Source organism: Tenrec ecaudatus, chromosome 8, assembly GCF_050624435.1.
Source record: "Tenrec ecaudatus isolate mTenEca1 chromosome 8, mTenEca1.hap1, whole genome shotgun sequence".
Classification (NCBI taxonomy): Eukaryota; Metazoa; Chordata; class Mammalia; order Afrosoricida; family Tenrecidae; genus Tenrec; species Tenrec ecaudatus.
In genome coordinates, this window is record NC_134537.1 from 143426406 (window position 1) to 143444571 (window position 18166).

General features: G+C 45.6%; 1 protein-coding gene across 1 annotated transcript in view; it reads right to left on the reverse strand.

Annotated features, from left to right (window-relative positions):
- Nucleotides 1-4062: 4062 nt before the first annotated feature.
- Nucleotides 4063-18166, reverse strand: part of SELENOI (selenoprotein I) — a 42603-nt gene continuing 28499 nt past the window's right edge. Inside the window, exons 6-10 of the mRNA XM_075556999.1 lie at nt 17939-18047; nt 12947-12995; nt 10977-11157; nt 8992-9174; nt 4063-6032 (exon numbers count right to left, since the gene is read on the reverse strand). Coding sequence (XP_075413114.1) covers nt 5934-6032; nt 8992-9174; nt 10977-11157; nt 12947-12995; nt 17939-18047 — 621 coding nt within the window. The 3' untranslated portion in view covers nt 4063-5933. The remainder of the gene's footprint in view (nt 6033-8991; nt 9175-10976; nt 11158-12946; nt 12996-17938; nt 18048-18166) is intronic.

The window sequence follows — 18166 nt, forward strand, 5'->3', positions numbered from 1 at the left end:
AGCCCCAGGCCTGCGCGAAGCAGCCCTCTCTCTCAGAAAAGGGCATCTGCTCCCACCAGCCCCAGAGAGAGGGAGAAGGAGAGTGGGCTGGTGCAGGGCCATTTCCTGGGGAGTGAGATGAACTGGGAGTAGAGCAAGGCTGTCACTGTAGGTCAAGAAGAAGCTTCAAGGTTACGGGCAACAGGCAGATAGAGCCAATGTTTCACTGACAATCAAGAGTAGATGGCGTGTTCTTATCGATGAAGACATCGAACACCCGTATGTACAGAGATGTGTACATATTCAAAATCTACCTATGCAAAGGCGCCATACATTCCAGATACAATAAAGGCTACATTGTTTCCTATGAACACACCAGTCCCAGACAGATCAATTAGCTTTAAGTTTCGATTAAAGTCCCTGAAAAGGACTTCCCTCCCTCTGACACTCTCCTTAGCTGCTCACGGGGCGGTGGTGTCTCAAGATACTTGAGAAGGGGTGGACTGTCCTCTTGTCTCAGTGCCAGAGAGAGCCAGCAGCAACAGGCCTGAGCGAAGCCGCTGAATAATGGATTGGGCCGTGCCTACCAGCTCTTCTCAGTCGCAGGACACACACAAGGGTGCCCTCCCCAGCATCAGGCTACACGCTTACTTTCTTCCATTACCTCAGGCGGGTTAGTCAATGCCTTCAGCTTGACCCTGGGGGTAATGCTACTTAAAACAACAACATTGAAGTTCCGGAGTTTTGAATACTGAACTCTGCTTCCGTAGCACCTTTTCAAATGAACGAGCCACGATGTGTCCGCAGCTGAGTCTGTTGGCTCCTGAAAGGCTGTTCGAGCGGGACAAGTTATTTATGCAAAATACTTTATGTAAAATGTTACTGCTGCAAGCAGTCTCCGATATTACACTCAAAGCCGAGACGGCATGATCACGTAGACTGACTGATAATGGAGAGCTCACGCTCACTACGGTCCAGTCTCCTCCAACTCCTGGCCACCCCGGGGGACAGAGCAGAACTGCCCCCACGGGGCTTCTGAGGTTGTCAATCTTTATGGGAGGGAGCAGACAGCCTCACCTTTCACCCTCAGAGCGAAATCCACCAACAGCCCCAAAGCTAAACACCCTGTGCCACCAGGGCTCCCCACCCCTGCAGTTCTTAGAACATTAAGTACTAACTGAAGACAGTCTAGGTCAATGACTTAGTCCTGAAACATTAAAAGGGGCCTATCAACAACAACAGAAATGAAAACGCATGGTAAGTTGTGTTCAGTCATAGTCCAGAATCAGTTCTGGTTATGATCTCCAGAACCTGCCCCAAAAAGGCAGGTCTGAGCCAGAGCCTGCGTCTGTACAGTGTTTGTAATCTTGATGTAGCATTCAGGCACGATGAGGCCAAAAGCCAGTCAATAAATGGGGCTTCAGAAATAGCATCGACCCCAAAAGAGCCCCGTATTGTAAGGATGGTCCTGGGAAGGGCAAGACCGTGTGAAGGGTCTTGTGGAAGGTCGGAGCACGGCTCCCGCCGTGTCCAAATGGATCTTCCTAGACAGGCAAGCCTGCTTTGAAGAGTCCAAAATCAGTGCCACCTTCCCTTCCTGGAAGCCCAGCCTTTCTGGCGAAATGCCATGCAGCCTCAGTGCAGGTTACCCGTGAGGACCGCCAGTCTGCCACTCTGAATCTCCACTCAAGGTCGGCCTGCCAGGTTAGGGGCAGAGCCCTGCTTACAAATAACAGCTGGATGACTATTCATTGCAGACTTGTTTATTAAAGAGCAAAATGGATTACTCGAATGCAGGTTTAAAATGTTACATTGATTTTGCACTGTAAAAAAAACAATGTAGCAGTGAATTAGCCTGGCCACCCAATTCTCATGAGCCCTCACTAGGAAGAAGCAAACATAAGCCCAGTCTCTCTGGAAAAGTTAGACAACCATGATTTCCAATACACCCTAAAGAAACTGCCTGCCAACACATGAGTCGTTTGTACCGTGGTCAGAACCAAGACACACAAATTCCAGGGGTTACATAATCAAGACGGGAAAATCAGACGTTTACTGAGGTCTCCTAAAATACAGAGCACATTCAAATATCACAGTGATAAATACCTTTTCACTGTTCAAACTGTCACTTTTGGTGTAAAGTGCTTTAAATGCAGTGCCCTGGTTAAAATTCTTCTTGGACATTTCTTGCACTGGCAGCTAACTGAGTAAGGTTAGTCGCCCATGAGATGTGTGCAAGAAAGGGCACGGAACGCGGCTTTATAGACACCTCACGGGGCAAAGAGGATTCTGGTCAGACCTCGCAAACTACCTAACATGGTGGGTCCAGTTCAGAAAGGAGGTCAAGAGATCAAGAGATCAAAGCCACACGAAGCACGAGAATCCACACCACCAACTTCTGCCTCAATTTTCTTTTTCTTACGCTGATGTTGAGACCCAGAGTCCAAAATGCCAGCCTTTCAGGTTGGCGTGGCTCCCTACAGCATCTTCTCAGTCCTGGACCAGGCAAGGGATCAAAGGGGCTTGGGATCTAGCCCACCCTAGAAAGCAAGCAGAGCCTGATAACACCTCTCTGCTCACCCCAGGCGGTGACTGCCTAAGAGGAAACTCAAGTGCAAAGGACGAATGACAAATAGGTCATTCTAGTTAAAATAAAGAGGAAAAGGGTTCTTTAACTTAAACACTTTCGTATTTATCTTTTGATTTCTCATCGGTCACAGAGTCAAAGTCAGCGGTGGAAAGCAAAGAACATCCTAAATGCTTTCTGGTGGATCACAAAATAAACGCAACCTTTGGGAATGGGCGCAGAGAACTTCCGAATGAATAGGGCACTAAAGTATTTGCTTCTTGACTTTAAGGGGATCGATTCAGTGCGTGCTTTTTCCTGTGTACATTCCTCCATGCTTACAGCCCTCCACTGTAGTCAATAATCCTTTGCTCTCTGTTTGGGACCCAGACAACCCGAGACCCACATCGCTCTTCCCAAACCTCCATCTCAGAATAAATGGCATACTGGAAGTTGTACTACACCATCGTTGGCCGTAGTCAACATTTAGCATTCTTTAAAAAAAAATCAGAATAAACTGTATTTTAATCATAATATTATTAACATGCTCGGGAATACTTAATTTTCTGCTTGGAAGTTACGGACCCTTGCCCTTAGGACAAAAATAAATCTATATCTATTCATGGAGGAATGCTGTTGTAACTTTTAAACAAAAATCATTAAAGAGCCACAAAGGGCAACACTAAGCGTCATTTCATCCAGGGTATGTTGGGCTTTTTCTTTTGTTCTCTTCATAAACCTATGTCCGACTTAAAGACAGGGGCACTGCTTTCTGACAAGCCTAAAAGGGTATTTTCACACCGTAATGTGAAATGAGGCTTCTTACAGGTGCAGGTACACTTTGGTAGACAGAAGAACACCGCCACTCTCCAGCCCGGCTAAGGCACTCGGTTCTGAACCGGACAGACAGGCAGCACGCATGGGCAGCCATGCGGCAGCTCCCAGACAAGCTGCACACTGGGTGCTGGGGAGGATGGCTGGGCCCTGAACTGGCTCCGAGAGACCAGGCAGGCCGCACACTGGGAATCGCGTTCAAGTTCTGGAGATGCCACGGCAAACTGAAAACCAAACCAACACCCATAGTCACTGCCATCATGTTGATCCCGAGGACACAAAAGCTTGGCGTTATTTGTAATCCTGCTTCAGCCACTGTGTCCGCAACAAATCGGGGCCTTCACGGTGCGTTCTCAAGAGGGCAGACTCAGACAAGACAATCAGGGTAGCAGGCTCAAGATTCAGACAAGTCCGCCACAAGCCGACACTGCTGAGTTTCACATTTACCTTGTGGGTGGGCACCTTCCTTTCAGGTAAGGTCAACAAAATGACCCTGGCGTAATTCTTCACATGTCATAAAGCAAAGGCACGAAACATTTTTCACATGAACTTGGTAAGACAGAGAAAGAGCCAAGATGCACTTTGAGCCAAAATAACCCCAAGATGACAAGATACGACCCTGTGGCACATGTCAAGGGCCTTTTGACGATACTGTATAAGTTGAAACAAGCCTGTGGTCCAAATTTGTCATTTTATAAATATTTATCATTTCTTTTCTTATGATACAGATCATCTCATTCTTGCATACAAGGCCAACAAAATCGTGAAATGATGCGCTTAGAAGCCTCAAAGCTTTCTTCTCACCCCAAATGAACACCGCACCCAGTTCAATTTGACAGGAGACACAGAACAATGTAGACACAAACCAGCTATGTTCACGTCACTGATTCCTGACCCCCATGATAGCAATGTTTAACAAACATGGGATGACCGGCCACCGTTTTCTGCGTTTGCGGTGTTTGTCTGTGTCCGAGAGAATTGTCCGCAAATGTGTCTCCACCTTGACCACTTTTAAAAATACGAGTGGGGCCATGGGCTGGCTTCTTGGCCCTTCGCTTCCAATAACCTGGACGTGGATGATTACGATTTACAAGCGAAATAAATGACGTATCAATGGCATACAAAGCAGCAGACTGATCATTAACAGAGGAATACATTACAGTTAAATTCAGAGATGGATGGAGGGTTCCTAGACAAATAACAATTGTGAGTGTCATTACTTAGCCACACCGCGGTGCCGGTTTCATCCAAGTGCAATCCGTCCAAACAAAATAAGGGTTTAAGATACACTCTTCATTCGTGCACAAACGTCAGTGGAAAAGAAAATCAGCAGGCAAATTTCACCACCACCAAACGAAAGGGAGACTAAGTTTAAAAAGAAACAGAATAGCGACACTTATGAAAAGAGGTGATCTATAAAATCAAAGGGAGTCTAATGTCTGTGGGTGAACCTCAAGAGTTACTCCGCGTCATATGACGGAGTATGGACTCAATAAGGCATACAGACAGAAAATTCTCCAGTGGGAGGAGTGGGCAAGTTGTAAAAGAGTTTCTCTTAGTTTAATCCTGTAGGAAACAAGAAACACAGGGCCCATCCGGTTCCACAGAGAGAGAGGGAGGGAGGGAGGGAGGGAGGGGGAGAGGGAGAGGGAGGAAGGGAGCTGGGCAGGCAATGAGAAAGGAACGGCAAATTGGTCAGTGTTCAAGTGATTCATAATTCCACATTCATTTTCTCCCCTAAGGCACCTGATCTGCGATCCTCACAAGTAATGATCGTAAGACGGGGACCGTCACACACGCATTCATACAATCATGGTTCGGACACGAAATCCATCTTAAGACAATGAACAACGCTAATGGGCAAGTTCTAATTACGATCCACTCGGGACTACGCTGCAACAGAACATTGTTCTTTAAAAGCAATTTGAGCCATTTATCAAGATGTGTTCTATAACCAAGAGATTCAGAACATCAGAGAATTTAAATAAATATCTATCTATCTATATATATATCTATACTGGCTCTTGTGGCAATGTGAGGACACAAGGCATTTCCGCGAGAAGCCAGTTTTTGGCAACTGTGTATCTTTCTGTAATCATTTGGCATCTCTTCTACGGAGTGACTTGCTCTTTTTCCTGTGTTGGATTTGCTCTACTGATAACTTCCCCAGCAAAGACCCATTTCCATGGACCAAATATGAATGAAAACCTGTTGTGGTGTTCTGCCTCTTACTAGTGTTCCCGGACCAATTTTGAGTTTTACAAACTAAAAGCCAACACCAAAAACCATCTTTAACATGCTGTAGGAATGAAAACATTATGGATTCATGAAGATAAAATCACTAGGAAACACTCTGCTGGTCTAGACGCACATTATACTTAACCAAAAATCCAGGAGGTTTTATAAAAAAATAAAAGCTGGGAGTCAGTCAGCCCCCAGCCTGTAGATTCCACACGTCCAGACCATATAATCATGCCTGTTGTCCAAGGACCCCACACGCGTGGTTCCCATGCCTGTCAATGGTGAGGGGTGAAATATTTACAAGCGTCTTATGTTACAGTCCAATCTCATCCTCTTCCACTCCTAGTCAATCCGAGCTGGGCTTCTTCAATGAGAAGGGGGAAATCTGAAAATGGTTGCTCAGCTGCTTCACCTACAGAAAATCAGAACGGAGGTGGTGACGCACATGCACCTGCTTATTTCTAAAAGGTACACAGAAGTCCCTCTCTAGCGAGTGTGACTGGCTGACATGCAAACATCCCTGAGAAACCAGGAAGAGGTTTTATTGACCGGGAGGGTTATGTCAGAGCTAGACGACTCCACGGGGGAGGAGTTGGGCCTGAATCTGGGTCTGCCTAACTCCAAACATGTCTTTCCAGTTCTCTCACACTGCACAGAATCCTACCCATGGCTCCGGAGAAAATGGTTAAAAACGGCTGTGTCTTTTTTGATGCACACAACCGATGAATTATCGAAGGGTGAAGACCATGGATGTAAAGCATGTCACGTTCAATCTGCACAAAAATGAGTGATTATATCTTACAATTCATCGGAATTGTGAGAGTTTGTTTCTTTTTACAATATAATTTCCATTACTTTGTTCTAGCAAATGAGTTGCTTCGGAGAGAAACACGAAGGAAATAAAGTCTAAGTTGAATAACGAATCTATGCAAGGTAGAAAGCCGTGTCATGCTGAGGCTCCTGGGGTTGAGTTGCTCGTCCTGTGTGAAGGTCTGCTGGGGCCTGCGGGGCTCAGGGTGAGCTCTTTCCAGAGCAGTACACGTGGCTGCCTGCTCCACAGGCTAGGCGAGGCCTGCTATCCCTGTACAGACACACCTATGCAGAGAAGGTCACAGAAAAGCCACTGGAGCTTCATCCTTGGACAAAGGTGCATTTCCTAGGACACCTGCTTCTCCCTATGTTTAAAACTGAAGTTTCCTAGTGCTACGGCGCCCTGGTGGTGAAGTGGTTATGCACTGGGCTGTGTGATCTGTATGGTGGGCAGTTTGAAACCACCGGCAGCTCAGCCGGAGAAAGACTGGGCTTTCTACTCCTGTAAACAGTTACAGGCTCAGAAATCCACAGGGCTCACTATGAGTCAACACTGGCTAATGCTAGTGCTGCTACACTCACGTAGAGAGTTACAGTCTCAGCCAGTAAGGGTCCTGTCCTGTAAGGGTCCCTGTGAGTCGGAATCGATGCAGAGGCAATGAGTTTGAGTTATAACAAAGTTATCACAAGAGATGACTCTCAATGACATACCTTGATTTTCTTACAGTTTCAAAATCAAACTCACTGCCATCAAGTCAATTCCAACTCACAGCTACCCCATAAGACAGAACAAAACAGCCCTTGTGGGTTTTTGAGACTACAAATCTCTCTCTTGTTCATTAAAAAATTTTAACAGCTTCATTGGCACAGAGTCCATATACCACACAACTCACTGGTTTACCTGTATTTTAATGCATTAAAGAGAATTCTGTACTCATCAACTGTGAATACCCTTTTAAAAATCCTATTTCTATTAAATTATCCTCAGAAATAAAAGAAATGAAAGAAAATACTCTCCGGATGGCTCATTATTTATAATGGTGAAAATTCAGAAGCAACCTAATGATAAAAATAAATGAGTCATGATTATGTGAAATTAGCTAATAAATAATCTCCTTGGTGGTTTATCGTAAGGCAATTTTTTAAAAAAAACCCAAAACTAGAATAGAATGTTAAGTGAGGGGGGGGGGGCTGGGGTCAAAAACACTCAGAAGTTCTATTTTCATTGCATTATATCTATCTTATCCACTTTTCTTGAAACTAGGTTCTCATTTTAGAAGAGAATATTGAAGTGTACAGGCTACTTATTAAATCCATCCTCTCCTGTATTCCCCCATATCTTGCTTACTGTGTTTGCTGTTGAGGGCTCAGGAATGGCACAAGTCAAGTCCAGATGCAAGAGTTCTAACATCCCTTAACTATAGTGCTTTGAATTTGGGGGTGGGGAGGTCTACAAAACCAGTTTCTTTTTCTTTCCAATTTATGTTAGTGAACCACACATAAGTCCCCAAAGCTAATTGAAGAAATAACTAAATTAACAAATGACATGATCTATACTGATAGAGTTAATGTTTATTGTGCCAACCTGGCTGATAAACACATGTGGGGTTGATTGAAGGGCGGAGAGATAAATGGCTCAGTGAGCCTCCCCTTTCTAGTTCTCGGGTCTCTTGCTTTCTGATGGTCGGACCAGGGTGCAGCTGCCTTAGCCAGTTCCCTGCTTCAACTGACAAGGCTCACTTCCTGCAAGACATCCCTGAGGAGAAGCCAAATGGACCTACCCTGATGCAGCCCTGGGTGCTGGCGCACCTGTGTGGAGACCCCTGCCAGTGCTGAGATGCTTACACATTCACTGACCCTGCTTTCCTCCTGCAGTCGGCGTCATTCTGTCGGTTTCGTGAGATGGAGGACTTTGTGGATTGGTGTTGCACATATGGGTCAATGGGTTAATGTTGGACTTGTGGGCTTGGGCAGCACTGGGTAGGGATGTTTTCTTGATGTGCACTTAACCTTTATATAAAACTCTCTCTGATACATGAGTTTCTGAGGATTTGTTCCTCTAAAGTACCCAGACTGACACAGGACCCATAAAATTAAATGCACAAAATACAATCCCACTAAGAAAATGCTCTACATTTCTACCCACCTAAAATCAAACACCAATTCTTCATTTTTCCAGCTTTAAAATTATTTGTAGTCACTGTAATATATTCATTAAAGAAGCAATCTGAAATGGAATGCCTGAATACTATCCAAAATTTCAAGAATACCCTACAATACGTCCAGCTACGACAGTAATGCCTTTCATTCGTCCCCTCCCCATCACATAGGCACTCTGGTGATGCTATGGGCGAGGTGTTCAGCTGTTAACCACACTGTCAGTGGCTCGGCCCCCCCCAGCTGTTGCCAGGGAGAAAGAAGAGTCTCCTGTAAAGATGGTCAGGCTCAGAGACCCAACACAGGGCTGCTCTGGGTCAGAGTCAACCTGATGGCAGTAGGCTGGGTGGGACTCCTCTCTGTAGAAGAAGCAACTGGAAGGAAATTCACTCTGAAATACTCACCACGTGCACTCCGTAGTGGATGTGGGCCAGAGTGAGAAGCGTTGTTAACGCATACAGGAGAATGCTCTCGATGTAGGCGTTTACGCCGACGAACACCACCATGACAACCAAACACAGCGGCGCGAGCAACCAATTCAGGGTTGGGCATCGGGTACTGCTCATTTGACAAACAATCAAGTGGCACTTGAAGTTGGTTAAAAACAAAAAGGGAGAGATTTAGTTAGCGAAGCAATCCACAGCTTACCACTCCGACCTTTAAAAAAGCATTCAAGTATTTCAATCAACATGTATATAGTGGTTTTCAACTGCTCAATTGCATCTCTGCCCCTCGTGCCAAACCCAGGGACTGTGCGTGTGTGTGTAAAGAATTTACAAAGGGTAACAGTTTGGGTAAAATATATTTCTTCTAATGTTACAATTCTATGATATTAGATGGGGGGGGAAGTACTACATTTCTTACAGCAGTAATAAAGATGTGCTCCCTCCAATTCAGTCACATTGCCTGAGCAACACCTCAGAACCCCTCTAGGTTCCTTTCCCTTCAACGGCCAACTCAAAAGTGGTTTTGTGTTTTCAGAGAGCCTTTTGATAGCAGGCATTAATGCCGTGAGGTGGTCAAACCTGGTCAAACCCTGTGACATCGACAAGCCTTGGGGGTATTAAACCCACTTTACAGAGGGAAACCATAAGCTCAGGCTAAGTTCAAAACACCAACTTCCTAAGGCTCCAGCTTCACACATAGTCGCTATGAGTTGGAATCCACTCAGTGGCAGTGAGTTTGGTTTCCATGAAGGGCCCAGAGTACAAGCCTTCTCATGGTCTGGCCTAACAAGGTCTTTCTTCCACTCCTCCTGCTCTCTCCTTCTTCCTGCCTGTACTTTTGCTAGGCTATCGCATGAAAAGGGTTTTACAAAAAAATGTTTCCTTTATTATAAAGTCTGCATTCTATTCTTGGATGTCATGTACAACCAAGCACCTCACAGCATTTGTTCGCTTGGCTCAGAGGCTTAAGCTGCATGGTCTCCTGGGAAATTGCAGTCCATTGATGTTCTTGGTGTTTCTGCTCATTGAGTAGTATGTGGGTCTTAAAAGCTTTTACTAGCCATCCAGGGTGGACCACTGGTGACTATTCCCTGGAGCAGCAGAGGAAAAGAGCCAGGAGCTGGAGGAGAAACTAGATCTTGAGTCGAATCACCTCCAGGCACAACTACCTCCTTGGCCAGGAAAGCAGATGAATGGCATGAGACCATTCCTAAATGCTTTCAGCAGACTCCGTAAGAGACTCCTGGTCAAAGAGTTAAACATAGCTGACACAATTTCATATTTTTATGGAACCTGGAATTTCTGGATCCACTGAGGCTAGGAAAAGTCCTTCTCAAACTATTATACTGGTGTAGTTTTTAAAGTTCATACCTTGCATTGAAATTATCCCCTGAAATTCAAAACCAAACGCACTAATATCAAGTCCATTCTGGCTCACAGCAACCCTATAGGACAGGGCAGAACTGCCCCTGTGGGTTTCTGAGTCTGTAACTCTTTACAGGAGTTGAAAGCCTCATCTTTCTCCCGAGAGGCAGCTAGTGATTTTGAACTGCTAACCTGGCAATGAGCAGCTCAATACTTAACCCATTAGGTAACCAGGGCTCGTTAAATTCCCCTGAAGTCATTCTTAAAGCAAATAACAGTTAGAGCTTAATTAGTAAAGGAAGTTCGTCTTCAGTGTTGTGCTCTCTTATGGAATGGTCGCCATCACTCTGGGGACAGTGACATGAACAAACGGGTCAGAAGCGACAGGGGCAATGAGTTTATGTTCCTGGGTGTGTCGGAAAGCACAGTAGGAAGGGTGGCACAGTGTGGCTGCACAACTTCATGAACACAACCACGATCACACAAATGCCCATGAAGAGAGGGTCCAACTGGTGTACATTTTACTGTGAACATTTGTACGCTCTCCACCCTACCCCCACCAAGAGAAAAACGCTCACGCTGATGTTGGCAAAAGCTGTTCCAACCATAAAGTAGAAGACTCTAGGATGCACTTCTAAAATAGCTGACGGTGACCGGAAGATCCATGCTGTAGATAAAACGAAGAGCAAACATGGAGAAAATAAGGGGACCATAGCTTCATACACCGAACTGTGTTTCAAGGTGTTACTTTTGTAGCTTCTGGAAAAAAAAAATCAAGTAATACAGAAAATATTATTACACAAGGCGTACACTGAATAGTTTCTAGTTTTCAAAGGCACTTTCACGTCAAGCTTGTCATTTCACGCTTACAATTAATAGTCCTATGGCATATGCAGAGCCAGCAGGAATAGCCCCATGACACAGAGTGCCCTACCTTACTACAGCCGACCCCAGGAGTCCACTGACTCCGGTTATTGGGAGCTGCCACTGAGGCAGCAGTTCAGACCCACGGCCACCACTGTGTGCAGAATAGAACTGCTCCATTGGGTTTTCAGGGCTGTGAGCTTCCCGAAGGAGGTCGCCAGACTTGTCTTCCATCGCACCTCTAGGCAGGCCCAGCCACCACCCTTTGGGCTCAATCACTGGGCATTTAATCACTGGTGTTACCCAGAGACTCCTACTGACACCTCGTGCCACCTGTTTTCCCCAAACAAACAACTATGATTAACTGACGAATTAGGAATGTCTTTGATTTTTTTCTTTTCCTACAAGAGTATAGCCTAACAGTAATTTGTGAAATAAGCACAGAACATGTTTTAGATGAGTATCTCAGAGGTGTTCCTGAAATCCAAAGGCATAAGTACTTGAGTCAGAGCTACTTTGAGCTCAGAGCCTCCATGTTTGCTAATTTGAAAATTGTCAGTGCTGGTTCTGCCCTTAACTATATGACCTTGGATTAGTCATTGGCCAATCAGGGCCTCACAGATGAGGAGGGAATGACTCAAATGTTCTTTCAAGCCCTTACAGCAGCGGTTCTCAACCTGTGGGTTGCGACCCATTTGGGGGGATCAAATGACCCTTTCACAGGGGTCGCCTGATTCCTAACAGTAGCAAAATGACAGTGATGAAGTAGCAATGAAAATAATTTTATGGTTGGGGGGGAGTCACCACAGCATAAGGAACTGTGTGAAAGGGTCGTGGCATGAGAAAGATTGAGGACCACTGCCTTACAGCTTTCCAGATGATGGCTTCTATGACTGTCCGCTGCAAAAGGGAAGGTTTATAGAGCCGGGCTTAGCCACTTGCGCACAACTCTGTGAGAGCTGATGGGTAAAGTGGGAAGGAGAGGAGACAGTGGGAGCCAAATGTATGCAGGACACAGCCTATCAATTCGGAGTGGCTGAGAAGGGGCAGGGCAAGAGTCTCGTTCAGAGAAATGAAACTTCCCGCTCCACCCTGCTCGATCGATCCAGACAGCGTGGTTTGGAAAGAGTTAGCAGAAGTCCACGGTGTGTTTGGCTCTAACTGGCACAGGTTCAGAAAATCTCTTTTACGATCATTTATCTAAACTGAGAGGTAACGTACTCCCTCTGGTAGGTGGATTCACTCAGCAAAAAATGACACATTGGAAGAGGGCGTGGCAAGCCCCAAACTAGCAAGAGCACATTGTCCTCTGTGCCATGGTGCAACTGAGGCCATTCCTATTCCTCCCTCGAGGCCCTGCCACCAGGAGGAGGCTGACTCACAGCGACCCGTGAGGACAGGGCAGAACTGTCCCTGTGGACTCGAGAGGCAGCTCTGTCTCCTGGGGAGTGGCCAGGAACTGCTGACCTTCTGCTTAGCAGCACGGCCCGAGTGCCACACCAATACTCATCCCCAGGGCTCCAGGAACACTCGCGGACGCCCTAACCTATGACCACGCTCATGCTAGACTCACAATAGACGCTTCCGGCTCTTTTCAAAATGCAGGCTCCAAAAGGAGAAAGTGGCTTTAATTCATCTAAACAGCAATTTTTAACGATTTTCCTTGTCCAAGTTAGAAACTTACCTGAAAAAGTTTAATAAACTCATCGGAACAGTTAAACATAACGCACAACCTAGAAGGAAGAATGAAATACTCATGAAATAATCATCCAAGAGTAATCGTTATACTTGAGTACATGAAAAATATGCAGTACTTTTAGACCCAGTAATTCTCAAGCTTATTTCTGTAATGAAATCACATTTCTGAACAACGTCTATACCAGGGGAGACTGGTCGGCGAGGAGTCTGTGATTCTGAGTGTAGACTCAAGGCACCAGACGGGGCCTGGATTTGAGCTGCACAATCAACAGGTTACCTAACTTCAAATAACCTAGCCTAGCTCTGTGCGCACCTGTTTTCCTCATTGACGAAAGGAGAGGTAATAGCAGTACCAAGCCCTCAGGGCTCTGAGAAGTACAAGTTTTCCCACACTCGGCGCAGTGGCTGGCCAGAGGGACCGGCACAGTAAGGAGTGGCTGTTTGGGGTGTTTGGAAGGGGTGGGGCAGTGAATGCACCCTGCTGCTTCCAGTTTATACCTATCTACCTCACCAGCAGTCTCCTCCATGTCAACCCCTTCCCAGTCTCTATCAGTCCTGGAAGAATGGGCTTCCAGGACGCCCTAGCCTTGGGAATGCTGCCCTCGATGCCTACTGTCTCATTCTTGTGTTTGGGGCACTTGGCACACCTTTCTGCAGCTCCCATCCCTGGAGCACTCTGACTCATTCTGGTGAGTTTTGCCAGCTCTCCAAAGGGGTCACATTCACTCCTTGCACTCTCACTGGGACCGCTAAGCGACACCATCTGTTGCCTATCGGCTCACTGCCGCCCTCCCCTCTCTGTGCCTTCATGCCTGCAGCCTCCCAATGTGCCTCTTAACAGTCTAGCTACGTCCGCGGGTGTCCTTTGCCGCGGCGACACCTCCTGCACACTCACTGGGGAGTTCACTGATTGTCTTTGCTCCCTCAGTGACCCGGTGAGTCTTCTGAGTCCAAGCTCTCTGCAGATGACCTCAAGATCCAGTCATGTACCTTGGGGAAATCAGACCACCTCTCTGATTCACTGATTCGACAGTTGTAAGTGAAATGCGTTCCTTGTCTGCTGAATCTTTAAAATTCTCTGAGTCTACAATCTACGCAAATAAACGTCCCTTGTCTTTCTTGCTTGCAAACTCCAAAACAAAAACACAAAAATACTTCGGGCAACTTTCTAGACACCCAAATTGAGATGTTTCATTGTCATCCAACATATCAGCCATCATTGGTCCACGCCTGACTCCGTTGACTACACTTGGCTTCAGGGATCGATGGCCCCATGACCAGAAGAAGTAGAAAAACATTCCTTCAGAACAATTTTGCTAAAAACTGATGAAGAGAATGGAAACCACCAAAAAGAAATCTTATCCCAAAAGATGAATTGCTGCGCTACTTCCAAACTCACCAGGGAGAAGGTGGTCGAGGGAAAGAGTGAAACGGGCTCCTCTCCGGAGCAGGGGAGTCCTAGTGCCAGGGCGAAAGCAAGGACCCAGAACCCCTTGTACCTCGGAGGCCTTAGAAATAGACTCAGACAGACCTGCAAAGGATTTGCTACCAAGAGTATTTTGAGCTTCCAGAGTCTTGGAATATTTTATCACATCAGTCTTGGAATATTTTATCACATCAGATGCCCATGGCTTATAAAAGTGAAAACCTACAAATACTTCTTTGGTAAAAAAAAAAACAAACAAAAAGCCCTCAAACTCACTGCCATCGAGTCGATGCCAACTCACAGCGACACTATAGGACAGGACCGAACTGCAACTATTCACAGGAGTAGAAAGCCCCGTTTTTCTCCCTCGGAGTGGCTGGTGGTTTTGAACCGCTGACTTTGTGGATTGCAGTGCAATGCATAACCATGACCACACAGGACTTATTGTCACCAAAAAGCATCCTACAAACAGCACTAAATTGTTTTAAAATTAATCTCTTAAGCTCTCCAGTCTAGGTCTCCCAGTGACAGGCTGCTGTTGGTGCTGCCTTGACCGAAGACCAGGCAGGTACCAAAATCCAGTCGTCATCAAAAGGATGGAACAGAACGAGATGCAATCCAAGGAGAACATTGCCACAAATATGATCCTGGCATGTCTGTTATCGACCTAGGCATGGCTATTAAATGCAAATTTTCACTAAAACCACCAGACAAAAAGGACCCTGAGGGAAGTAAAAGGGCAAACTATCAGGCAAATGAGAGCACTCAGGGAGCAGGGAAGAAAGGAGAGAAACTGGAGGAGGTGACATTCGTCCTTGAGCACCAGGCTGGTCTGGCGGAGCCCGAGCTTGCTCTAGCTCCCGCGAAGCACCCACACTCAGCTGAGGCTGCAGGAGGCAGAAGCCTCGCTGGCACGAGTCGGTGTGTCGGGGCAGAGGCGAGCAGAGCTACGGAAGGTTTATGAGATGGAATCCTGGAAGCAAGGAACCACAGCATTTGTTCCTTTTGAAAGCTGGGTATTACTTGACGAAGTGCTAACATATGCTACTACGTGGACGAACCTTGAAAACATTATGCGAAGAAGTAAAAGTCAGGTACAAACCGCTTTGGAGAGGATAAAAAAAAGCTCTGAACGTAGCTCAGTGGTGATGGTTACTTAACACTGTGAGTATAGCTAATGCCACTGAATTATACTTTAAAATAGTTAAATGGCAAATTTTATTTGGGGTTTATTTTACCACAATAATTTTTATTTTTTAAAAAGGGGGGTATGAATTCTATAGCTGAAAACAAAAACAACTTAAATGAAAAATTCACTATATGGACTCAAACAGTGAATTTGAAGATCAAAAAATAAAAACTAATGCAAAGAATAGAGAAGTTAAAAAAATAAAATAAAAACTCATAAAATTACCTGCAGGAAAATAACCACACATTCTAATAACATACAGTTAACTGGGGGTCCCCAAGAAGGAGAGAGAACAAGAAAGAAAAACTATCTGGCGAGAGAATGACTAAAAACTTCCTATATTTACTAAGAAATCTTAATTTATAAACACACACGCCATAAACTACTGAAAGCCAAAGATAAAGCAAGTTTCTTGCAAGCAGCAAGAGAAAGTAACACATACAGGATGCTTGTCGGATATGGACTGACTCAAAAACCAGGGCTGCCAGAGGGCACATTCAAAACACTGAGAGAAGAAGAAGCAAGGCAAAATAAAGGCATTTTCAGATCAGCAAAACCTGAGAAACTGCTCTGCTACCACACAAGATCTGCACTGCAAAAGATGCTCTGTGAGCCCATCAGGCGCCCGGGAAAAGGCACCATATGGCAACCGGTCAGGGGAGGCGCGCAGTGCGGCGGGCTGTCAACCACGTGGTAGGTATAAAATACTATGTGCTGTGAAATGACCGGGGCTGAAAGAGCAGCTGCATAGGAAGGAAGGAAGGAAGACTGACCCGGATCCTGAAAACTGTGGAAGCCAGTGATGGAATCGGAGAATGGCTTACACAGAAATGGGAAGTATTTGAACTTGTCCACGATACAAAGTATCTACCAGACCCAAAGAAAGCAAACTCACAACATGTCAAACGGAAGCCAATCTGCCTCCTTCTAACCTTCCATCCTGCTCCTCCCTACCCTGACTCTCAGTATGCACCCCAACCACCATCACCCACCCACTTTAACAGCAGAACCACACATGGTTGGGCCCTACCATCCTGCTATCATTTCTATCTACTCAAGCCTACAATTAAAAAGGCAGTTTCATTTATGCAGAAACCTGTGGGGTTTTGACTTCAGAGGGTAGAATTCATATAAACTTTTAAGTTACAAGGAAAAGTTCATGCCTATTGGCAGATAAAATGAGAAGCCTCTACTTCATAGTCAAAAATATTTCTATCAGAAGAATCTAGCATATCTTTGAATTTAATATTTCATGTAAAATGTAGCAAATTTTGTCACAGAACAAGCTGCTTAAATAATTTAAAAAACAAAACTAAAACCTTATTACAAGGTTGATGATGGTTAACCTTTTCAAGTAAAGAATTCATAATTCACAAGTTCCTCCACAAATTAATATGTAGGAGATTACCAAGAGGGAGCGTTCCTAAAATACATGAGGTCCAAAGCCACAGAAATGACCAAACCACTCAGTTTCTGACGCCCAGTACCTAAATACACCACTAAGCACAGCTGTTTGTGAGCCTTGCCTAATTCCCACTCTGTTGTCAAGGTTCACCAAGGATAGGGCAGTGCTTCCCAAGGGAGGGGTAGGGGGTCCCACCCTCACTGGGGGCGGGGGTTGCCTACAAAAGCAGAATCCTACCCTTTATCCTGTTTCAGGGGCTATTGCACAAAAGTTTTTAATTGCCAGGTGTGGTACTGCGTAATTTTTCTTATTTTTCCAGAAAAGGGGATGATGGACCAAATGCATTATTTTTAGATAAAGGATGCAGCCACATCTCACAAGTAAGCCTTTCTACTTCTAAAACGGCCCTTGGTACCACTCCTGATGCCCAAAGTCACAATGCAGATTCCTCGTCCTCTTTACCTCAAGGCCCCGTCTCACCCTGGAGAATATCCCCCAGGGCTAAAATCAAAAGGGAACCATGACCCCCTAACAGCATCCTACCTAACTCTCCCGTGGGCGTGGGCGTGGGCGCGCGCGGAACAGAGGCTCAATTACTCTACACTGGAGTCAAGTTCATGTTTCATCCAGTCTATTTCCTCCAAACTAGTAACAGTCAACTTTGCATCCACACCGTGGACGGGGACAGCAAAGTTCCCCCTGAATGTGGAGCCTCCACTGCAAACTAGGCTAATGTGAACAGCTTGCAACAGGCTGGATATTTTCTTCTGATTTACACACAGTTTGATGCTGAACAAATCAAATTCTACCGAAGAGACACGTTCCCCACCTTACTGGTAAGGCTGAATGCTAGAGGGCCGCTCAGCTACCCAGAGGGCCGCTGGCGGAGCAGGCGTATGTCAAACGGGACCTTGGGGAACAAAGTGATGATTAAGAGGGTCAACATGGAACTTCTTACCAATGATCATTGTAGTGAATAGGTCTCTATATAAGAAATTAAACAGGAAAGGCTCATACCAGGCCTCAACTCCCACAATCGCAGTCACTATGTAGACAAAAGAGATAGTCTGGAAGGAAATGCAGACAAAAGCATAAAGAGGCATTAACAGCTGGGAAGTTCAGGGAGTCAACAATGCCCTAAGCAGCCTCAGTCTCCTCAGGCAGTTTTAGTAAAAGCAAGAAGTAT